Source organism: Manis pentadactyla, chromosome 1 (genome assembly GCF_030020395.1).
Source record: "Manis pentadactyla isolate mManPen7 chromosome 1, mManPen7.hap1, whole genome shotgun sequence".
NCBI lineage: Eukaryota > Metazoa > Chordata > Mammalia > Pholidota > Manidae > Manis > Manis pentadactyla.
In genome coordinates this window covers 36,698,271-36,723,470 of record NC_080019.1, presented here as the reverse complement: position 1 = coordinate 36,723,470, position 25,200 = coordinate 36,698,271, and the positions used below count along the sequence as shown (strand labels likewise).

Here is a 25,200-nt window from a genome sequence, read left to right as displayed (position 1 = left end):
GAGGCAAGGTAAATGTATTTCTTGATTTTCTGACTATGAATGGAAACCAATTCCTTTTATTTATGATTTTCCTAACAGTTGCCTTTTTCTCTAAGTAGCTAACCTAGGCAGTTTTAATTCCAATATATCCAATACTTCGCTAATTATAAAAACCTCCAAACTCACATTTCTTACATCCCCCAATACATTTGAGTTTTCAGTACTATAATCATGATTAATAATGTTAATATTTCTTTTGTCATTTGACTTTGAAAGGAGTCATATAAAAATGCAACATTTATGCTTCTAACTTTAGCTATGTGACATAAATCTAGAAGAAAAAAATTAAACCTATTTCTAAATCTTACGTAAAAAGCTTTGTAAATTCAAGAAGTGACAAATCTTTCAAAAATACTTGATGATAAAGCTAACTAAACACCTTGAATGATTCCCCAGAATAATGGCAGGGGCGTGGAGGATTGAGAATATCAGTTAAATAAGCCCCTTCACATGCACAGCCCTCCAGCATTGTTCCTGGGCCTAGAGATTCATTGATGTGTTTCTTGATACCTAGAGAAAGTAGGAGTTATCTAATCCCTCTTAGGCTGGTCCATAAGTACCGTGGTGTGTGTGGAGAGGGGAGGAGAGTGCAGCTTAGCTTATCCTGTGTCTTGGAGCACTCTCTGTGCAGGTCCAGCCAACTGACCCGGGTGGCCCCCAGTCTCTGGAAGTTGTGCCATGCTGAGTACAGAACAGCTAAGCCCAGTCTATGCTGTGGGATGAGAATCTGGGGACCTGAGCGTGGTCTTGCGTCTCTGCTTGTCAGTTTTTTCCCCAGGAGACCCTATGCTGTATCTGTACTGTGTGGTGGTAGTGGTATGTGTTTGTGACCCCTTTGTCTGAAAGGAAGCTTTGAAGTCTTTTAGCAGAGAGATACTGTTTTTGAATAAGAGATAGTAAGTATTATACCATAGAGCCAAGCAGAACGTCACTTTGAAATGACAGGGCAAGTATAAATATTAGTTGGATGTATGTTTATGTTTATATGAGTGTATGAGTATACAGAACATATATCACTACTTAAGATATAAAGAAAGCTACCTGTCCACCTTGAAGTAAATAATCTTAGACATTATAGGCTAAATTCTGTTTCTTACATTGTCCTTGCAGTCTATGCCTTCCCCTCTAGTCGGATAGTTCAGAAGTTGCAAAATCCACAGTCATTGGAAAGACTGAGCAGGGCTACAAGGTTTAATGGAATTGTGAGATGAAGTGAGCTGGCTTCAACCCTACTTTTGTCTATAGTTGCTCTTCACAGTTTAGCTGCCAGGTATTAGCCAGTTTTAAACCTGTACTTTGAAGCTGATAGTGGTTTAAAATACTGTTAAATCCTTATTTTCTGTAACTCTGGAATAGCTAAATTGCTTTTGTTCTCAGGCTTTTTTGTGACTCTTTGAAACAGGGCCATAAATCTCTTTCAGTATTGGTATATACCATATACTGATTCCATAGTACAGCTTCCTGTTAACCTGCTGTATGTGGTATTATTTTACTTAAAACTTTTATAATGAATTATTGTAGCTGTGGCTCATCAGCACTTCAGATCTTAAGAATAGGCAACAAGTATGCTTTGATTTTATCCAAGAATTTTGAATGTCTTTCATTTTAGTTCAAAACAGTGTTTCATAAGCCCAAAGTTGTTAGACATTTCCCTAGTGAAATCGTTTCTCATGGTTAGGAAATACAGTCATGCTATCTGGGAAAGTAGTCTATTGGTAACAGTTCTGTGTACAAGATCACAATTGATTAGTCAATGGGGTTTAAAAACATGCAAATTATTTTAAAGAATTTTTTAAAAAGTGACAGGTAAGACAATAAGTTACTTTAATTATGTAATGTGCTGCAATCTCTTTTCTTTGCAATTCTGGTTAGAAGAGGTCTGCTGTTAGTACACTGATGGGTGAGCTGTTTTATGTCTTGCTGAAAATTATCGAAAGCTTGAATGGTGTACTAAAGAGAATAAAATGAGAACATTTACTATCAAAAATCAAGAACTGAGGATGTAATAAAACAGGTACTTACGGTGTACTTGGTTTAAAATGGTGCAGGCTATTTGGAAAAGTTATTTAATAGTTCACATCAAGAGTTTTAATAATAATCATACTTTTGGCTCTAATCATTCTGTCCCTTACGAATCAATTTCATGAAGTCTGAAGTACAGAAATTTAAATAAAGATGTTTATCATGGTATCAGTTTTTATATTGAACAAATTAGAAGCTGCTTAAATGTCCTGTAAGACAAGTTTAATGAACTGTGATAGATCTGTAAAGGAATATTATATAGCCACTGAAATTGGACTTGTGAAGAATATTTATAATATGGAAAACCTTAATGCAACTTTAGGTTTTAAAAGAGCACAGTTTACAAGACTGTAATGTACTCTCAAGAAAACATTTATTAATAGAAAAAAGATCAGGAAAACCTACACTGACATTGGTTATGGTCTAGTTTCTATAACATACATATATTTGTTATCAGAAACATTATTTTCAAAAATTCAGGTATTTATTTTGACAAGACTGTGAAAATGAGAAGCTTCCTTTTATCATTCAAAAAATTTTTTGGAAATAAAATGTGCTAAAAGAAACTGCATAAAAGTTAAAGGCTGTTTAGCATCTTTGGTTTTTGAGAAATAAGCAACTTCAAATTCAAATCTACTTTACTACTTTTGAATTAGAAAAAGTTGTGGTTTATAAAAATGTTAACCACTATATGGAAACAGCCAAGTGATTGAATTACCCATAGAAAAAGAAGCTTGCTTTAAGTTTTATGTCATGATTTCAAATGACAGCATTTTACTTCTCAAAAGTTATCAGTTGTAATTCTTTTTTTCATACCTTACAAATCAAATAAACAGTAATAAAGAACAGTTCATAATTTGCATCTAGTTGGTACACCAAAATGTTTTGAATTTAGCAAGGAACAAATTTGTTGCACTTGTTTTAAATTCATAAAAATGACCTCTGCAATAAGCAAATGCATTTATAATCGAAATATGAAGACTTTATGAGTATGCAAAAGTGGCTTAAATATAAATGCAGTTTTATTTTATTGCTCTAACATGACAAAATTACCGTCTTAAAACAGTTACCAGTGATTCCTTTTAAATATTACTAACTTTTCCAGTTATTATTTTACATAATAAAGGAGGCCTCTATGTTACTTCTATTTTATAGATATTTGAGATATTTGGACCTGTTGCACATCCATTTTATGTGTTACGGTTTAATTCTTCAGAGCATATTGAGAGTAAAGGTATTAAACTAAAGGATACTATGTATTTTGCTCCATCAATGAAAGACTTCACCCAATATATATTCACAGAAAAACTTAAACAGTAAGTACTTTATTGACATGTTTGCTGTTTGCTTATCTAATGTTTCATTTTAGGAGTAATTCTCAGTAATGATGATTTCTTAGTCACATGGAATCTGTCTTCCAAAGAGTTCATTTATATTCCTAATAACATCTCTGAAAACTACAAGTTGTCAGATTTTATAGGTAGAGATCATTTTTAGCTTTTGTCCAAAATGACATGATCAACTAGTAGAAATACATTTGGGCCATATAAATTTTATGAACTCTAATTCAGTGTTATTTTCATTGTATGCTTTTTTTAAATATACATGCTACTTCAATATTATTATTACCATTTAAAGAAAATTCTTTTCCATTTTAAATAAAATTTTCTTGGGATTACATTCATAAGGCTTAACTATTTAATAAAACTGTAATTCTCAAGGAAAAAAAGGTGAGTAAATTTCAGGTTGCTTATAAATTGTAAATTTATAGAAGAGGCAGTTAAAAGGTATCCCTGAGAATCTGTGTATCTGTAGCATGTGGATAGTAATATTTTTGCATGTTAATACTCCCACTGGTTAATCATGTATTTTCCAAGTGTTTATTGTGTTGCCAAGTGTTAGCTGTAGAGCCCTTTATATCAACTGAATAAACTTGTTATAATTATATAATTTAATTTTCACATAAACTAATGGCATGTAGTTCAAAAAGAATAGCTTTTCATGTAAAAATAACTTGCACTCTTTGGAAAGATGTAATGAATATGAGCCACTAAAATTACTGTCAGATTTGGGGTAGACTGCAGAAGATTGGGAGAGGGAAAAGGGATCTTAAATCCAGAAGGACCTTGCTCTCAGTTTGACACACAAGTCCTTTTTAGGTTTAGCTCTCTTTTAGTTTGGAAATTTAAATGTAGGTGAAGCTTTACAGATGTGGTTTTTGTAGCAAATACAAAGGAACTTCAGTGAGTTTCTTGGTGCAGCTTCAAAAATATGAGTCCCAAATGCCTGGCTAACAAGATCTCTATATCACTTATATTTTAAATAAAGCCTCTAAATTATGTTTATTATTTCAGAGATGAAAATTTTGTTCCTGATAATTGATTAAACTCGTGTTTAAGAATCCCCATAATTACCTGACGAAACATTTTGCCTAAGTTATTAAGACCGTGTAAGGTTAATTTTTCTAAATAAACTACTAACAAGAAAGGTGAATTAAATACACAATAAAGCCTTAAATGTTTTAGTATGCAGTCAAAATCATTCCTTAAATAATTAGCATTTCATTTTACTTTAAATATTAGGTTGTTGCTGTGGATATGCCATATATGTAGATTTTAACAAATAAAATATTTTAGCTTAAAACAGACAAACTGAAAAGGTTTTCAAAAGATGCTTATTGAATAGATTTTAAATAATGGGTGCAGTCTTTGTTCTTGATTTGCAAGAACAAGTATTTTGTCCTGGAGAGAAATAACAAACTAAAGAACTGGGAAATTAGGCCTACCCTGCAGAAACCCTATCTGACGAAGACTACTCTAGACTGCCTTTTAGGTGTCATGAGAACTTGGGCATGCTGTTTTTTAGGAAAAGTTTATCTCCTGTCCAACTTACCCACTTCTAGTAAGGCTATTTTAATCTTAGCTTCTGGTGAACTTCTCTTATTAAAAAGTACTTACTGAAATATTACTTTATCATCTTTTCTTTAATGGAGTTTTTCTGTGGAAAATGCGTTAGTTGGGGAACTTTTCCCTTTATGCCTTTAAACTGTAGGCCATGAGACGGTATATGTGCAAAGATGAGTACTGGAGCTATGTTAAATGTATAGATGTAAGATGATAATTGGCAAGTAAAAGCTTTTTCTTTTTAAGTGGTGGAAAAATCATTGATAATGCCTCAAATATAATGTCAAAGTTCTGAATCAAAATTTTAGAGCTAACTTAATGATTTTCATATTGTGCCAGCCCACTAACAGCTAAAAATTGATTTTTATACATTATGTATATGAATTAATGATTTTAATAAGTTAAATCCTGAGAATCTCATTTTTGAGATCTAATTTAAAGCAGTGAGAACAACATATACTTTATAATATGAATAACGACATTGTCAACATATGAAATCAAAGAGTTTAAAAAGATAAGACTAAAATGACCTTTCAAAAAATTATAATCATACTCATAAGATATAAGTACTTTTTAAAATTTATTTTTAATTTTTAATTTAGGTATTAATGATATACACTCTTACGAAGGTTTCACATGAAAAAACAGTGTGGTTACTATATTCACCCATGTTATCGTGTCTCCCCCATACCCCACTGCAGTCACTGTGCAACAGTATAGTAACATGCCACAGAGTCACTATTTGCCTTCTCTGTGCCACACTGTCTTTCCCATGATCCACCCCACACCATGTGTGCCAATCATAATACCCCTTAATCCCCTTCTCCCTCCCTCCCACCCACCCTTCCACATCCCTCCCCCTTGGCAACCACTAGTCCCTTCTTGGAGTCTGTGAGTTTGTTGCTGTTTTGTTCATTCAGTTTTGCTTCATTGTTATACTCCACAGATGAGTGAAATCATTTGGTATTTGTCTTTCTCCACCTGGCTTATTTCACTGAGCATAATACCCTCCAGCTCCATCCATGTTGTTGCAAATGGTAGGATTTGTTTCTTTCTTATGGCCGAATAGTATTCCATTGTGTATATGTACCACATCTTCTTTATCCATTCATCTACTGACGGACACTTAGGTTGCTTCCATATCTTGGCTATTGTAAATAGTGCTGCAGTAAACATAGGGGTGCATGTGTCTTTTTGAATCTGAGAAATTATATTCTTTGGTAAAATAGTAGGAGTGGAATTCCTGGGTCAAATGGTATTTCTATTTTTAGTTTGTTGAAGAAACTCAATATTGCTTTCCACAATGGTTGAACTAGCTTACATTCCCACCAGCAGAGTAGGAGGATTCCCCTTTCTCCGCATCCTCGCCAGCATTTGCTGTTCTTAGTCTTTTCAATACTGGCCATCCTAATTGGTGTGAGGTGATAAGTCATTGTGGTTTTCATTTGCATTTCTCTGATAATTAGTGGTGTGGAGCATCTTTTCATGTGCCTGTTGGCCATCTGAATTTCTTCTTTGGAGAATTGTCTGTTCATATCCTCCACCCATTCTTCAATAGGGTTATTTGCTTTTTGGGTGTTGAGGCATGTGAGTTCTTTATATATTTGGGACGTTAACCCCTTGTTGGATATGTCATTTACAAAATATATTCTCCCATACTGGAGGATGCCTTTTGTTCTGTTGATGGTGTCCTTTGCCGTACAGAAGCTTTTTAGTTTGATGTAGTCCCATGTGTTCATTTTTGCTTTTGTTTCTCTTGCTCGAGGAGATGCATTCAGGAAAAAGTTACTCATGTTTATATTCAGGAGATTTTTGCCTATGTTTTCTTCTAAGAGTTTTATGGTTTCATGACTTACATTCAGGTCTTTGATCCATTGAGTTTACTTTTGTGTATGGGGAAAGACAGTAATCCAGTTTCATTCTGTTGCATGTAGCTGTCCACTTTTGCCAACACCAGTTGTTGAAGAAGTTGTCATTTCCCTATTGTATGTCCATGGCTCCTTTATCATATATTAATTGACCATATATGCTTGGGTTTATATCAGGACTCTCTACTCTGTTCCATGGGTCTATGTGTCTGTTCTTGTGCCAGTACCAAACTGTCTTGATTACTGTGGCTTTGTAGTAGAGCTTGAAGTCAGGGAGTGTAATCCCCCCCTGCTTTATTCTTCCTTCTCAGGATTGTTTTGGCTATTCAGGATCTTTGGTGGTTCCATATGAATTTTAGAACTATTTGCTCTAGTTCCATGAAGAATGCTGTTGGTGTTTTGATAGGGATTGCATTGAATCTGTAGATTGCTTTAGGCAAAATGGCCATTTTGATAATACTAATTCTTCCTATCCATAAGCATGGGATGCAGTTCCATTTATTTGTATCTTCTTTAATTTCTCTCATGAGTGTCCTGTAGTTGTCAGTGTATAGGTCCTTCACTTCCTTTGGTAGGTGTATTCCTATGTATTTTATTCTTTTTCATGCAATTGTGCATGGAATTGTTTTACTGATTTCTCTTTCTGCTAGTTCATCATTAGTGTATAGGAATGCCACAAATTTCTGTGTATTAATTTTGTATCCTGCAACTTTGCTGAATTTCATATATTAGATCTAGTAGTTTTGGAGTGGATTCTTTAGGGTTTTTTATGTACAATATCATGTCATCTGCAAACAGTGACAGTTTAACTTCTTCTTTACCAGACCGGATAACTTTTATTTCTTTGTTTCGTCTGATTGCCATGACTAGGACCTCCAGCACTATGTTGAATAAAAGTGGAGAGAGTGAGCATCCTTGTCTTGTTCCTGATCTTAAAGGAAAGGCTTTCAGCTTCTCGCTCTTAAGTATGATGTTGGCTGTGGGTCTGTCATATATGGCCTTTATTATGTTGAGGCACTTGCCCTTTATCCCCATTTTGTTGAGAGTTTTTATCATGAATGGATGTTGAATTTTGTCGAATGCTTTTTCGGCATCTATGGAGATGATCATGTGGCTTTTGTCCTTCTTTTTGTTGATGTGGTGGATAATGTTGATGGATTTTTCCAATATTGTACCATCCTTGCATCTCTGAAATAAATTGTACTGGGCATGACATATGATCTTTTTGGTGTATTTTTGAATTTGGTATGCTAATATTTTGTTGAGTATTTTTGCATGTATGTTCATCAGGGATATTGGTCTGTAATTTTCTTTTTTTGTGGTGTCTTTGCCTGGTTTTCATATTAGGGTGATACTGGCCTCATAGAATGAGTTTGGAAGTATTCCTTCCTCTTTTACTTTTTAGAAAACTTTTAGGAGAATGAGTATTAGGTCTTCACTAAATGTTTGATAAAATTCACTGGTGATGACATCTGGTCCACGGGTTTTGTTCTTAGGTAATTTTTTGATTACCAGTTCAGTTTTGTTGCCAGTAATTGGTCTGTTCAGATTTCTATTTCTTTCTGATTCAGCCTTGGAAGGTTGTATTTTTCTAGAAAGTTGTCCTTTCTTCTAGGTTATCCAGTTTGTTACCATGTAATTTTTCATAGTATTCTCTGATAATTCTTTGTATTTCTATGGTGTCCGTAGTGATTTTTCCTTTCTCATTTCTGATTCTGTTTATGTGTGTAGACTCTTTTTTTCTTGATAATTATGGCTAGAGGATTATCTATTTTATTTATTTTCTCAAAGAACCAGCTCCTGCTTTCATTGATTCTTTCTATTGTTTTATTCGTCTCAATTTTATTTATTTCTGCTCTAATCTTTATTACCATCCTTCTGCTGACTTTGGGCCTCATTTGTTGTTCTTTTTCTAGTTTTGTTAATTGTGAGTTTAGACTGTTCATATGGGATTGTTCTTTCCTGAGGTAGGCCTGTATTGCAATATACTTCCTTCTTAACATGCCCTTCGCTGCATCCCACAGATTTTGCAGTGTTGAATTATTGTCATTTGTCTCCATATATTGCTTGATCTCTTTTAATTTCATCATTGATCCATTGATTATTTAGAGGCATATTGTTAAGCCTCAATGTGTTTGTGGGCTTTTACACTTTCTTTGCATAATTTATTTCTAGTTTCATAGCTTTGTGGTCTGAGAAGTTGGTTGATACAATTTAAATCTTTTTGAATTTACTGAGGCTCTTTTTGTGGCCTAGTATATGATCTGTTCTTGAAAATGTTCCATGTGCACTTGAGAAGAATGTGTATTCTGCTGCTTTTGGGTGTAGAGTTCTGTAGATGTCTGTTAGGTCCATCTCTTCTAATGTGTTGTTCAGTGCCTCTGTCTATTTATTTTCTGTCTGGTTGATCTGTCCTCTGGAGTGAGTGGAGTGTTGAAGTCTCTTAGAATGAATGCATTGCATTCTATTTCCCCTTTTAATTGTGTTAATATTTGTTTCACATCCTGTGTTGGGTGCATGAATGTTCATAATGCTTATATCCTCTTGTGGATTGACCCCTTTATCATTTTGTAATGTCCTTCTTTGTCTCTTGTGACTGTCTTTGTTTTAAAGTCTATTTTGTCGATACAAGTACTGCAACACCTGCTTTTTTCTCCCTATTAGTTGCATGAAATATCTTTTACCAGCCCTTCACTTTTAGTCTGTGTGTGTCTTTGGGTTTGAAGTGAGTCTCTTGTAGTCAGCATATAGTTGGGCCTTGCTTTTTTATCCATTCAGTGATTCTATGTCTTTTGATCGGTGCATTCATACCATTTACATTTAGGGTGATTATCAGTAGGTGTGTAGTTATTCACATGGCAGGTTTTAGTTTCGTGGTTACCAAAGGTTCAAGGGTAACTTCCTTACTATCCAAGAGTCTAACTTAACTCACTTAGTATCTTATTACAGATACAATCTAAAGGTTCTTTTTTTTTCCATCCTTTTCTTCCCCCTCCATTCTTTATATATTAGGTATCATATTCTACACTCTTTGTCTATCCCTGTTTATTACCTCTGGTGACAGCTGTTTAACCTTAGGAACACTTCCATCAATAGCAGTCCCTCCAAAATACACTATAGAGATGGTTTGTGGGAGGTAAATTCTCTCAGCTTCTGCTTATCTGGAAATTGTTTAATCCCTCCTTCAAATTTAAGTGACGATCTTGCCAGATAAAGTGTTCTTGGTTTGAGGCTCTTCTGCTTCATTGCATTAAATACATCATGCCATTCCCTTCTGCCTGTAAGGTTTCTGCTGAGAAGTCTGATGGTAGTCTGATTGGTTTTTCTTTGTATATGACCTTTTTTCTCTCTCTGGCTGCTTTTAATAGTCTGTCCTTATCTTTGATCTTTGCCATTTTAATTGTTATGTGTCTTGGTGTTGTCTTCTTTGGGTCCCTTTTGTTGGGAGATCTGTGCACCTTCCTGGCCTGAGAGACTATCTCCTTCCCCAGATTGGGTAAGTTTTCAGTAATTACTTTCTCAAAGACACTTTCTATCCCTTTTTTCTCTCTTCTTCTTCTGGTACCCCTATAATATGAATATTGTTCTGTTTGGATTGATCATACAGTTCTCTTCAATATTCTTTCATTCCTAGAGATCCTTTTTCCTCTCTGCTTCAGCTTCTTTACATTCCTCTTCTCTAATTTCTATTTCATTTATTGTCTCCTCCACCATATCTAATCTGCTTTTAACACCCTGCACTGTGTTCCTCAATGATGGATCTCCATCCTGAATTCGTTCCTGAGTTCTTGAATACTTTTCTGTATCTACAGGAGCATGTTTATGATTTTTATTTTGAAATCTCAGAAAGATTTATTAGTTCAGTCTCACTCAAGCCTTTTTCTGGTGTTGAGATTTTGCATTGAAACAGGTTCCTTTGACGTTTCGTATTTGCTTGTGGAGTGCTCTTGTGCCCAGAAGCTCTCCTCTCTGGAGCTGCTCAGCCCCTGGAGCGATGTTAGGAGTTGCAGGGGAGTGGTGCTGGTGCCTGGGGGTGAAGGGCCCCCACCAGTAAGATGGCGAACTTCCGGCTTCTCTTCCAGGTCCTCAGTTCCCAACGGCGCCACCTAAAGACTAATCACCTCTCTCCCCACTCCCACTCCCAGCACCTAGCCAATAGCCACCAGCTCCGTAGAAGTAACACCACAATCACCCCATGCCCTTTCCTATATAACCCAGCACCTTTCCCCAGTAAAGCGGAATTCTCCGGTGAATTGGTGCTGTGTGTCGCTCCCTTCCTTTCTTTGGTGCCGAAACCCGGGAGACGGGACACCCCAACTGGGCCCCGTCTTCCCCCCAACACCAGCAGCAGCTTGCCCTTGTCCTCTTTTTCCGGCGCTGGCTCCTCACACTCACCACTCCTCTTTGGCCTTTGGGTAAGTTTTCCACCGGAGTGAGCCACTCTTCCCCAAGCTATCGCAGTGCCATTGACCGTGATCGTCCGGCAAGGCCCTGACGCTCGGGGACGAGGAGGGAACTTCTCCCCGCCTCCGGCCTTCACGGCTGCAGCAGACCCTCAGGCCCCCCTCCAACAGCCATAAATTGCCGCCTCCGGCCTTCACAGCTGCTGCAGACCCTCAGGCCCCCCTCCAACAGCCATAAATTGCCGCCTCCGGCCTTCACAGCTGCTGCAGACCCTCAGGCCCCTCCTCCAACAGCCATAAACGAGGTGACTCTTTTGGGGATTAGAACGCTCCCTTTTCCCCCTTCCTCCTCCTGTTCTGCCTGCCGAAATCTGTTCCGTCCGCCGAAAATTCCTAGTACTAGGTACCTTGGACTCCGGCACTCTGCCTTCTTAGAGAAGTCTGGGTGACGACCCACACTTCCTAAGAAAACGACTCGTATACGAGTTACCGCAGACCACCAAGGATCATCGGGGACGCCCTTTGTCTCCTTGCCGTCTGCTCCCAGTCCGAGGGTCTCCGTTCGTCTTCCCCTGTTTGTCTCCTTCTCTGTCCTTTAGCCATGGGAGCCTCCTCATCCCTCCCTGAAAGTTCACCTCTTGAATGCCTGCTCAAGTATCTAGCCACCCTCTCCCTGACACCTGATATAAAACCAAAACTTCTCCGCAAATACTGCTCCCAAGATTGGCCGACATGCCCCCTAGACAATAACAACCAGTGGCCCGCAGGGGGAACTCTTGATCCTAACATCACTCGCGATCTCTTTAACTACTGCCAGTGCCTGAAAAACTGGAAGGAGATTCCCTATACCGAAGCTTTCGGCCTCCTCCCCCCACCCCCCCAAGTTCTCCTAGCCTGCAAGCCGTCTCTCCCGCAGAAGCCTCCCATTCACTCCCCCCTCCTCTCCTACAACAGCCCCTCCCCCTTCCTCCACCACCATCTCCTCCCCCACCTCACCCCCCTACAGATCAAGCCTGAGGCTTTCAGCCCCCCTCTAACTAAGTTCCAAGAGCCTCCTCTGTCTTTGCCCCCATCACCTGTTTCTCCCCCACAGACTGAGCCAGAACCATTCAGTCCTCCTCAGACTCGGTCCCGAGGGCCTCCCAAAATTATCGCCCCCCCCCCTCCGGGAAGTGGCAGGATCTGAAGGCATCGTGCGCGTTCACGTCCCTTTCTCCTTAAGAGATTTAGCCCAACTTGAGAAATGCCTAAGTTCCTTTTCCACTGATCCCACAACATATATCAGAGAGTTTCAATAGACCCTCCAGTCATACAGCCTCACACATCATGACATTTTCATGCTCCTAGCCAATACCCTCCCTCCTGAAGAGCATAGAAGAACGCACGCCACCGAAACACACAGGACTGACCCCACCTATCCCCCTGGCCCCACCGCTGTCCCCAAACAAGACCCACACTGAGATTATAACACCACCGTGAGTCTACGCTCTCGAGATATCTTCACCTGCTGCTTAATAGCAGGTCTGAAAAAAGCAGCTCGTAAATAGTCAATTTTCAAAAGCTCCCTCCGAGTTCTTAGACAGACTCACTCAAGCCCTATTACAGTATACCAGCCTGGACCCAGAAACGCCTGACGGGAGACATGTCCTTATGACATACTTCCTAGCTCAAAGCTACCCCGAAATTAAAGCTAAACTCAAAAAGTTAGAACAGGGCCCCGCTACCCCACAGACTTAGATCGTAACAGTGGCCTTTAAAGTCTTCAATAACCGGGAAGAGGAGAAAGAATGCCGTAAACAAAAGGCTGATCAGGCCAATTTCCAAATGTTGGCCCAGCTGATAAAACCACAACCTGGGCGCTCTTCTACAAACAAGCCCCCCACAGGAGCTTGTTTCAAGTGCAGACAAGAGGACATTGGTCAAGGGCTACCACCCCATCCCCCAGATGCCACAAAAAGGGCCACTAGGGGTCTGATTGCCCAGCCACCCGAAGGGGAGGCTGGACGAACAACCCCCATCCTAAGCCCTCCGTAGTGGGGCTGGCAGAAGAAGATTGACGGGGCCCAGGGGCTTCTCGCCCGACCATTTCCATCACCAAACAAGAGCCCAGAGTTACTTTAATAGTAGACGGTCGCCCCATCTCCTTCCTCCTGGATACAAGAGTCACCTTCTCAGTCTTGCAGGAATACCGGGGCCCTACCACGCCTGCCATTACTCCTATAGTCGGGGTAGGAGATAACAGATTTTCCCATTAAAACCCCCCCCTTTTATGCACAATCCAAGACAATCCCATACGTCTCTCCCACTCCTTCCTGGTTATGCCCCAGTGTCCCATCCCCTTACTAAGATGGGACATCCTTTCTCTCCTCCATGATTCCATAACTATATCCACTCCCACAGCCCCCAGTACTCCCTTTCTGATGGCCCTTATAGCCGACGACCCCCCTCTACCCAATGAAAGCTCCAGTTCCGCCCTCATACACCCTGTAATCCCAGAGTTTGGGACATTACAAGCCCCTCCGTGGCTCTATGTCCTCCTGCCTCTATCAAATTACGTGACCCCTCTCAGTTTATCTGTCAGGCCCAATACCCCCTAACCACTTCAGCCATCATAGGCCTCCAACCCATCATTCAAGATCTTTTAAACAAAAATTACCTCAGACCCACTCACTCCCCGTTTAATACCCCCATATTAGCTGTTCAAAAAACCAACAGATCTTTCCGTCTCGTCCAAGACCTTCGCCTCATCAACATGACCATCGTCCCTATCCATCCCTTAGTCCCAAATCCATACACCCTTTTATCGCTGCCCTGCCTTGGCCTCCTGAGACCCCTCCTCCCAAGATTTTTTTGCCTTAACCTGGACAGACCCATACACAAGACATTCTGAACAACTCACTTGAACAGTTTTGCCACAAAGCTTCCGAGTCCACCTTATTACAATACGTGGATGATCTTCTACTCTGCAGTCCCTGGTGGGAACAGTCTCAACTTGACACTGCCTCCCTACTTAACCTTCTAGCTTCCAGAGGTTACCGGGTATCCCCTGTCAAAGCTCAAATCTCTTCCCCTTCTGTCACTTACCTTGGATTTCTTCTATCTCAACAAAGAAAGTCCATTACCTTAGACAGAAAACGGCTCCTCTCTGACCTGCCCATTCCCAAAACCAAGACAGAAATCCTTTCCTTTCTAGGACTGGCTGGGTATTTGAGAGCATGGATCCCTAACTTTTCCCTGTTGGCAAGACCCCTATACAACCTCAGTAAGGGCCCCCCTGAAGAAACATTATCCTCCTCACCCTGACACTCCTTCATTAAGCTCCGTCGAGCCCTTGTGGAAGCCCCAGCTGTCCATCTTCCTGATTTGTTGAAGCCCTTCTCATTATACATTCATGAGAGGTCCAGTCAAGCTCTAGGAGTCCTAAGCCAATATTATAGCCCATCCTTTGCCCCAGTAGCTTATCTTTCCAAGCAATTAGACCCCACAGTTCGGGGATGGGCCCCCTGCCTACAGGCATTAGCCACTGGACAGCTCTTGCAGAAAGAAGCTCATAAACTAATATTCGGGGTGCCCCTTACCATTCTGTCCCCACATCACCTAAAGGATCTCTTAACCTACAAAAGTTTACAGACTCTCCCTCCCTCCAGACTCCTGACCTTACTGTCCTCTTTCCTCCAAAATCCCGTTCACCCCCTTTGCCATCCATACCCGAATCATGACTTTTTCCTCCTTTACCGCTCTCTTGCTTTTTCTCCTCATTCCTATTGTCTTCCCCGCCACCCCAGCCTCCTTTGTATGGCGATTCAAATTGAGACAGACTTACACACAGCATCAAACGAAACTTACTGCCCTCATTGCCACATCAGACTGCCCTCTGAAAGGCTGCTCCGAGCCTTTATACCTCCACTTTTCTCCCTCCACCGAAGTGTTCACTAGCAGCTACCTTTATTCTCCCTACCTCTGCTTCCTCTATGACCAAAGACAAGCCTATTGCAGGCAATGGCAAGACACCTACGGGGGATGTTCCTACTGGTCTTGCGCCATTCACTACATGAGTAACTCCCAGTACCCACAGTATTACTCCTCCAACCGTTTCATGAAATACCCCAACGGCTCATTCTCCTTATCAATCCCAGATCCCTGGGACTCTTGATGAGCCGCCAGAGTCACAGCCTCAGTTTACTTGACCCCCCACAGTTCCCTTCATATCTCTCGAGAGTATGTTCCCTCTCACTCCCAGATCTCTCAAGTTGCATCAGATATCGGACATTCCGAAAAAATCATTATCCAAACTCTTGATGGCCCTTCTTCATCTTCTTATTCCTCCTGCTCTTAGTTACAGCTTATTCAAGACACCACCATCTTTTTCAACCACACCCTCAACACCGCCAATTGTTTCTTGTGCGCATCACTACAGCACCCATTGCTGGCTGCCGTGCCCCTTAACATTTCCAACTACTCTTTCCATGCAGAAGGACAACCCCTCCACCCCCTGGCAGACATACCCCTATGGGAACCAGAATACACAGATAATCTCACCATCCACCACTGTGTAGGCCCAGCTCCACCCCCCTCCAGCGCACTTCACTGCCTCTCTATCTACACCCCTACCTCCGGCTCTAAGACTTTCACTCAACCGGGACACTTCTTTTGGTGTAATGGCAGTCTTTTCAACTCACTGCCTCCCAACTCTGATATACCCTGCATTCTCGTCACCCTAATCCCACAGCTTACACTTTACAGCATGGCAGAATTTCTTGAGCTCCAACCTCCCTTACCCTCGCGCACAAAAAGGGCTGCTTTCCTTCCCATCATTGTCGGTATCTCTTTGACCACCTCAGCCATTGGGGCAGGGTTTTCCGGAAGAGCCTTGGGTCACTTTGTATGGGCAATTAAAGATCTCAATGCCAAACTTGAGGGAGCCCTGACATCCACTGCCGATTCCCTAGCCTCTCTCCAAAGACAGGTCACTTCGCTAGCTAAGGTCACCCTTCAAAACTGGCAGGCCTTAGATCTGCTTACAGCCAAAAAGGGCGGCACCTGTGTCTTCCTTCGAGAGGAGTGCTGCTGTTACATCAATGAATCCGGCATTGTGGAAACTGACATTACCAAACTCACTGACCTTGCCTCCAGCCTCCACTCTGCTTCCAATTCCAACCCATTCTCTTCAATACTAACAAACCCCCTCCTTACCTGGCTCTAGCCCATTGCAGGCCCCATAGTAATCATTCTTCTCACCTGTCTCTTCTTACCCTGTATAATAAAGTTCATCAAATCCCAAGTCGGAAAAATCTCTAATCAAACTTTCAGCCAGCTTTTACTCAGGAACTATCAGCTCCTGGCCACAGAAGATCCCTCACCCTCACGTAACCTCCTCACCACACTCTGAAATAGACCCCTCTCTCCGCTGGAAACTGTTCCTGGAGACAATGGCCGCAGACGGCTGGCTTCTGGCACCCGTATCCTCTTGGCACCATTGGAATCAACAAGTCCTCAACCTATAGTTACAAGGAACCTTCATTGATTTCCAACCTGAAGAAGTCCACATCTACTCGTCCTTAGTGTGGGGAGTCCTATCAACCCTTTCCCCCCAATCCTCAAGCCCTCACTCTCTTCTCTGCCCCCGTTCAGCAGGAAGCAGTCAGAAAGAAAGCAATGTCCACAACCCCATAGAGGAGAAAGGGGGGAATGAAGGGCCCCCGCCAGTAAGATGGAGAACTTCCGGCTTCTCTTCCGGGTCCTCAGTTCCCGACGGCACCACCTAAAGACCAATCACCTCTCTCCCCACTCCCACTCCCAGCACCTAGCCAATAGCCACCAGCCCCGTAGAAGTAACACCACAATCACCCCATGCCCCTTCCTATATAACCCAGCACCTTTCCGCAATAAAGCGGAATTCTCCGGTGAATTGCTGCTGTGTGTTGCTCCCTTCCTTTCAGGGGGAAGGAAAGAGCTGTTTACTGATCCCCAGTTGCTATGCCTGTCTCTGCCATACCCATTGGGCCAAACATGCAGGTATAAGCCTTTATGCTTTGTGTTTGTAGTTGCTGTAGGCGGGGCTTCCCTCTGGCTGGCTTGATGCCAGGGAACAGTTTGCTGGTTTGCAAGCCAGGTGCCAGCTCGCTGCATATCCCATTGGGGGGCCTTGGAGCTGCGTAGCCAGCCAGGGGGATGGAGCGCCTGACAATCGTGAAAGTTCCCAACCTGCTGGGTAGAGTGCAGCCGGACAATTTTGTCCACCTGTCCTTTCTCCTGAGCATTAATCTCTATGCAATCCTTGCCCTTTAGCAGTCCTCTCACTTTTAGGAAGTCTCTCAGACTGCCCACCCAGATCAGGATATGAATTCTTGTTTCCCACAAACAGCTGAAATCTCAGTCTCTGGGTATTCCACCTGTCTTAGCTTTCCAATCCCACTAATCACCAGAGCACCATGCAATGTAGGTTTGTGCTCCCAGAGCAGATCTCCAGGGCTAGGTGTTCAGCATTCCCATGCCTCCTCTTACTCCCTACTCCATTTCTCTTCCTCCCACCGATGAGCTGGGGTGGGGGAAGGGCTTGGGTCCTACTGGGTCATGGCTTTGGTACGTTACCCTGTTCCATGAGGTCTTTTCTTTCCTCCAGGTGTATGCAGTCTGGCGCAGCTCTCTTTCCTGTTGCTCTTTCAGGATTAGTGGTATTAATTATATTTTCCTATTACATGTGGTTTTAGGAGGAGGTCTCTGTCTCACCTCTCATGCTGCCATCTTTAATCCTATCTCATGGTATATTTCTTTAGATATATGTACTTTTGATGGTCGTAGAGTATAAAACTTCCCCCTTAAAGTCCTTAATGCTTATGATACTATCTTTCAGAATCTTCAAAGCTCCTCCTTCTTGCCAAACTATAGCCTTTATTTCACTCTTTCTGCTTTGAAAATCATTATTGGAATAAGCTTTGGTTACTCATAGAGTATCACTGTTACTCCTCAGGTAAATTGAGGAAAAGTAATTTGATGTTGTTATTTGTACCACTAAAATATTAGATCAGGGACTGGTTGCTTCATATTCATTTTTCTGTCCTTACCATCTGGAGCAACATTGGTTGCTGACCTATATTGGTGTAGAATAAGCACTTACTGAAGTGAGTTTAATGAGCTAAGCTCAGATACCATGATCATATCAACCAAAGCCATAACATCTAGAGATGCTTAGGAACTGCAAGACCACATTCCTCTGCACACCCAGCCCTGGTTTCTCATTCTGATTCCCCAAGCCTAACTTATGTGTCCAAATGTTAACGTTTTTATTACGTACTTCCCACATCTTCTGAAGGAAGGTAAAAGACTTATAAATGGTCGTTTATTTTTTGCTCTTATTTTCATATATATTGCAAAATTAAATGTTGAGCTCATGTCTTTCACTGTATTATCCTTCATACTATTAAGTTATAAACCCTAAACGAAATCTTAAGTGCTTCTTTGACTTTTTTTCTTTTCTAGGGATAGGGGATCAGATGCCTCGTGGAAGAATGATCAGGAACCACCGCCAGATGTAGGTACAAGTCTTTTACGCACGATATTTTAGACAGTGAGCCAGGACTTAATCTTTTAAATTCATTGTTCTTACCCTGAGGAGGACCTTAATGCTGCTCTTCAGTCATACTGCCTCCTGGGAGCCCGTGCACTCCCCGTTCTCCCAGATGACTGTTCTAAACCTCTACATAAGAGTTTTTGATGGATCATTTTGGAAAAAATTTTCAGTCACATTTTAATAATTATCAGCTTATTTTCCTTATAATTTCCTATATTTTTTAAAAGCCAATTTAGTTAACACCTGGAAAAGACAGAATTAACATTAAAAAAATTTTTTTGCCTTAATTTCATAAATTTATCATGTGGGACATTTACTAATTTTGTTCTTAATAAGCTGCCTTTCTTACTGAAGTACAAAATCATTGGATTCTGTCTACCTCTTCATATTTTACAATATTAATTACCTTCCTAAAAAGAGTGTTCTTGGTTTTTCTTTCTTGAATCCATGTTAGAAAAAACTTGTGTTGTGTTTCAAAGTAGCTTGGTGGCGGTCTTTAGAGACGTGGAATAGTCAGAAGTAATCTGTAGGATTATTTAACTATTGATAGAAATGTTTAAGCATATTCTTATTGTGTCTCTTTTCTTCTGGCCTGGAGTCCCATAGCACCAAGTCACGGCTCTTGCTCATTGGTGTGTTATCTGTTCTTCTCATGTGACTGAATGCTTTCAGAGAAAGGAATGTTTTCCATCTGATCTAGTACTTGCTAGTGTTTGGCAGATGCCATATTTAACATGAGCTTGAAAATCTTAACACATTCAGATCACTAATAAAAGGTCATGTGTTTGAAAATACAAAAATTAGTTGGTGTTTTTGAATTTGATCATAGATTCTGAGGTTAAGGACTTTTGATTTATAGAAGATTTGATTTAAAATATATTTCAGTGGGACCATACTAGAAATCCTATACAAAGACTTTCATATATATTTTATTTCTTCCTATTAAATGTGCATGCATGCTTACACAGTAAGCCTGCCTTCATATATTTTTTATGAAAATATCTGTTTTCTGATATTAGTAGAATAATAAAATGTCTTTATTCTAAGAAATCATTGAAGTCATAATACATATAACTCCATAAGTCTTTGGCTTTTTGGTGAACCATAATAGTGATTTTCAATTCTTAGTTAAATCTAACTACCTATTGTAATTTAAAATGTTTCCTCTTGGAAGTGAGTAATGCATCTGTCTGCTTTTCAAAGCCTTTTCCTGCAGTCCTATCTAAATATACCCAGTAATTTTTCTCTACTCTTACTTGGCCTGATTATTTATTTTTATCCCTTATTATACCTGACATTATATTATTAAAAGAATAAATACTTATGAAGTGTTTAGAATAGTGCCTGGCATATAATGGGTGTGTGAAAATTTTTGAATGAATAAAAAGATACATTTTCTTTTATTTTTATATTAGATCTGATAATTTATGTTCTTTAAGCTTATTCCTAACTTCTTCCTTTAGCTTCATTTTGGCAGCTGGCACTATGATGAATCTTGACTCTAACGTGGAAGTCAGACTTTCTAGCTAGTAGAATACCCATATCTGAAGTCTGTTAAAGATCAGCATTTTAATGCTACCTATCTGAAACTTCCTAGAAATTAAAAAACAAAAACAGCCTTGAATACTCATCTTGATTTCTGGCCTGTGTTAATTAATAGTCATTAGGCATTTTTCAAAAAATACTTACTTTTCTATCATATAATTCAGATATTACTGGAAAATGTTAAGTATTGAAAGTGATTTTTTCTTTCAGAGTCAATATTAAATAATAGGCTTATGCTTTCCACCTCCAAAGTATGTACCATTGAATTGGTAAATCCATGTGACAAAAATCTGTTTTTCTCTGCAAGGCTTTAGATTTCAGTGATGATGAAAAGGAAAAAGAAGCTAAACAGAGAAAAAAATCTCAGGTTCAAGGCCGGAAAAAATTCAAATCTGAACTTAATGAATCAGGTAAGTAAATGCAGTATATAGTAATTTTTAATTTTCATTTATGTTTATATAAGTTCATCGGTAATAAAACTGAAGGGAATGTTTAAGTTCTTTTTACTTCCTGGCATCCACCTAGCACTGGAGTATTACACAGCATGGGATGTGGTGGGAGAGAGTCAGAAGGGATATTCAGTGTTAGTTTTTTAAGCTTAAGGATGTAAAAATGGCATCTAGGGGTAAAAGGCAAATGGAGCCTTGTCAGAGTCATTTGTGCTTATCAGCACTTTTTTCTTAAGAAACCTATTTGCTTCCATGTTTAGAATTAAATGATATACTTAATACCTAAATCAAGTTATTTTTTTTTAATCTGTATTCCCTTTTATTATCTTTCCTGTTTTTCCTTTTTTGAAAGTAAACTTTTTGTAGATTCACATGCAATTGTAAGAAATAATACAGAAAGATTTTGGATGCCCATTACTTAGTTTCCCCAAACGCTAAAATCTTGCAAAAACTACAATACCATACTACAATCAGGATATTGATATTGATAACAATCAAGATACAGAACACGTCTATCACAAAAAATTCCCTCCTCTTGCCTTTTTATAGTCACTCCCATTTTCTTCCTTTCCTTCACCTCATTAACTCCTGACAACCACTAATCTGTTATACATTTCTGTAATGTATTTTGCATGTCAAGAATGGGTATATAAATGGAGTCATACAATATGTTACTATTAGGGATTGGCTTAATTTTCTGGTAATTCATCCAAACTATTACATGTGTCAAGTTTGTTTCTTTTCATTCCAGATTTAGTGTTCCATGGTATGAATATAGGATAGGTTGTTTAACCACTCATGCACTAAAGGACATCTGGATTGTTAACAGTTTGTGGTGATAAGAATAAAGTTAGATACATTTGTATACAGGTTTTTGTGTGAACACAAGTTTCATATCTTTGGGATAAATGCCCAAGAGTTCATTTGCTGGTTTATTTAATAGTCACATGATTGGCTTCTTAAGTAACTGCCATACTGTTTTTCATTCCCATTTATATTTACTTTCCATCACTAATGTATGAATAACTCAGTTTCTCTGCATTCTTACTGGCATTTGGCATTCTCATTATTTTTTTTTTTAGCCATTCTGATGGGTGTGTAGTGATATCGAATTGTGATTTTAACTGCATTGACTAATAATATTGAACACTTTCCATGCGCTCATTTGGTGTCTATAGAATGTTCAATGATGTATTTGTTTCATGTCTTTTGCCCATTTTCCAATTGTATTTCTGTTTTTTCACTCTTGAGTTTTGAGATTTTGAACATAATTTCTTCTAATCTATAGCTTGTGTTTTCATCTTCTTTAGAGGGTCATTTGTAGAACTAAAGTTTTAATTTTTATAAAGCCCAATTTATTAGTTTTTCTTCTATGGAACCTGAGAATTTCTTGTCCAGACCTTTATCCCAAAGATTTACTCCTCCATTTTTCTTTCCTAAAAGTTTTCAAAATTACTTTAGCTGTTCTAGTTCTTTGCCTTTCCATGTGGACTTTAGAATATTCTGTGTATTAGCAAAAAGCCTTGCAGGTATTTTGGTAGGAATTGTGTTAAATTTCTGTACTGGTTTGGAGAGAATGGACATGCTAAGTGTATTGAGTCTTCCGTTCTACAACCATGTATACATCTCTGTTAATTTAGATCTTTAATTTCTTTTAACATTTTGTAGTTTTTAGAAATAAGTCCTGTACATTTTTTGTTTAGTCTACACCTAAGTATTTTTTTTTTTGAATCATTGTAAATGGTGTTGCAGTTTTAATTCTAATGTACTTGTGTTCATTGGTAGAACCTAGAAATATAATTAATTAGCTTATATGTTGGGAACTTGCTGAATTCACTTGTTCCTGGGTTTTTTTCTTGAGATTTTCAATTATGTCAATTGAAAATAGAGGCAGTATTATTTCTTTTGTTAATTTGAATGCTTTTTGTTTCCCTGTCTTTTACTAGCTATAACTTCTGGAAGTATGTTGAATAAACATGCTTTGTTCCTAATCATAGGAGAAAACAGTCTTTCATCATTAAAGATAATATAAGAAGTTGGGTTTTTGTAGATACTCTTTATCAAGTTGATAAATTTGCCATCTATTCCTTTTTTTCTGAGCTTTTTTAAAAAGTCATGAGTAAGTACTAAATTTAGACAATTACTTTTTCTTCATTGATTGATAATTTTTCCTCAGTAAGGTAGATTACCATGGTTTTAAAATATTGAACCAGGCTTGCATCACTGGAAAAAAATCAGAGGTGGTCATAATATGCAATTCTTCATATTGTTGAACTCTGTTGTCCATATTTGATGGATTTTTGCATTTATACTCATGAGGAATATTGGCCTATATTTGTTTTTAACTACTTATTTGGTTTTGGTGTCAGGAGAATAGTAGCTTCATAAAATGAGCTGAGAATTTTTTGTATTCTCATTTTATTTATTTTGTGTAGAATTGATATTAATTATTCTTAAATGTTTGGTAAGTCTCCAGTGAAACCGTCTCAGCCTGGAGATTTATTTTTGGGGAGGCTTTTAATTACAAAATCAGTTTCTTTAATAATGTTACCTCTTTCACATTGGATAGATTGTAATAGTTTGTATTTTTCAAGGAATTGGTCCATTTCATCTAATTTGTCAGGTTTATGTGTGCAGACTTGTTCTCAGTATTGTCTTACTGTCCTTTTCATGTCTTCCCTGATATTGGTCATTTGTGTCTTGCCTAGAGGATTACCAGTTGATCTTTTTGAAGAACCAGTTCTTTATATTACTGATTTTTTTTTTTTCCTGTTTTCAGTTCATTTCTTTCTGCTCTTTGTCATTTCCTTCCTACTGCTTGCTTTGGGTTTATTTTATTACCTTTTTTTAGGTTCTTTAGGTGGGAGCTTAGATTATTGATTTGAGTATTTGCTGCTTAAATATTTGTTCAACAGATGTTGGTATTTTTAATTATTTTCATTCAGCTGAATGTACTTAAAAAATTTTTTTTCCCTTGAAATTTCCTCTTTGACCAATGGATAAGTTTCCAAGTACTGGGAGATTGTTCTTGTAACTTTATAGTTTGATTCCATTGTGGGTAGAGAACACTCTGTATGATTTCAATTTTTTTACATTTTTTTGAAGTTTGCTTTATGAGCTAGGATATGGTCTATTTTAGACTTGTTCTGAGGGCACTTGAAAACAATACATGTTTTGTTGTTGTGTGGTAGAATTCTCTATAAATGTCAGTTAGATCCTGTTGACGGTGTTGAGTTGTATATCCTCGGTGACTCTGTCAGCTGTTCAGAGAGTAAGTGTGGCTGGTGCATGTACATTTAGGATTGCTACATCTTCTTGGTAGATGACCCTTTTATCATTATGAAATGTCTCCCTCTTTCTCTGGTATTTTCTTTACTTTGAAACCTACTATATTTGAATTTAATGGACTACTCTTTCTTTTGATTAATGCTTGTGTATTGTATCTTTTGCCATTCTTCACTTTCAACCTGACTATATATATCATTTGAAATGAGTTTCTTGTTGACCTATAATTGGGTTATTTTTTTTAATCCACTCTGCCAATCTCTGTGTTTTAACTGGTGTCTTTAGTTGATTTCTATTTAATGTAATTACTGATATGTTAGTAGTTAAGTCTGCTTTTTTCTGTTTATTCACTTTGGTTTTCATTTCTCTCTCCTTTTTTTTTCCTGCCTGCCTGTGGTTATAGTTTTAGAATTCCATTTTGATTTATTTGTAGTATTTTTGAGGGTATCTATATAATTTCTTCATTGGTTGCTCTAGATATTAGCTTGTATATACGTTAGTTTTCACAATCAATAGGCGGTGGTGTTTTACCAGTTTGAGTGTACTCTAGAAACCTTTCTCTTTATGCCCCTGTATTTTTGCTCATTCATAATATAAATTGCCTTAAATATTATATATATTACATATTGCTTAAATATTATATATATTATATAAATATTATATATATTATGTGTATATATAAAATTAGGCTCATTAGCTGTTACAATTTTTGCTTCTGCCATCAAATGTAATTTAGAAAACTCAAAGAAGGAGGCTTTATTATGTTTACTATTTTTGCTCATTTTATTCTTTCTTCCTTTCTAATGTTCCAAGTTCTATTTGGAGAATTTGCTTTAACTATTATGTTAGGATAGGAGTCTGCTTTAGTTTTCTATTTTCACTCAATAAAGAATTCTAGATTGACAGTTTTCTTTCAGCATCTGAAAATATGCCACTTGCTCCTGGCTTCCATGGTTTCTGATGAGACATCTACTATCATTCAAATTAGTTTTCTGTTTTCTCCTATGGCTAAAGTGTCGTTGTTCTTTTTCTACTTTCAAGTTTTTTCCTTGTCTTTAGCTTTGAAAAGTTTAACTATGATGTGTCCTGGTATGGATTTCCTTGAGTTTATCTTAA

General features: G+C 38.6%; 1 protein-coding gene across 1 annotated transcript in view; it reads left to right on the top strand.

The window, feature by feature from the left end:
* Positions 1-25,200, top strand: part of NAF1 (nuclear assembly factor 1 ribonucleoprotein) — a 69,091-nt gene that overhangs the window by 41,704 nt on the left and 2,187 nt on the right. The window contains exons 5-7 of the mRNA XM_036892291.2: positions 3,217-3,377; positions 18,715-18,766; positions 20,658-20,760. Coding sequence (XP_036748186.2) covers positions 3,217-3,377; positions 18,715-18,766; positions 20,658-20,760 — 316 coding nt within the window. The remainder of the gene's footprint in view (positions 1-3,216; positions 3,378-18,714; positions 18,767-20,657; positions 20,761-25,200) is intronic.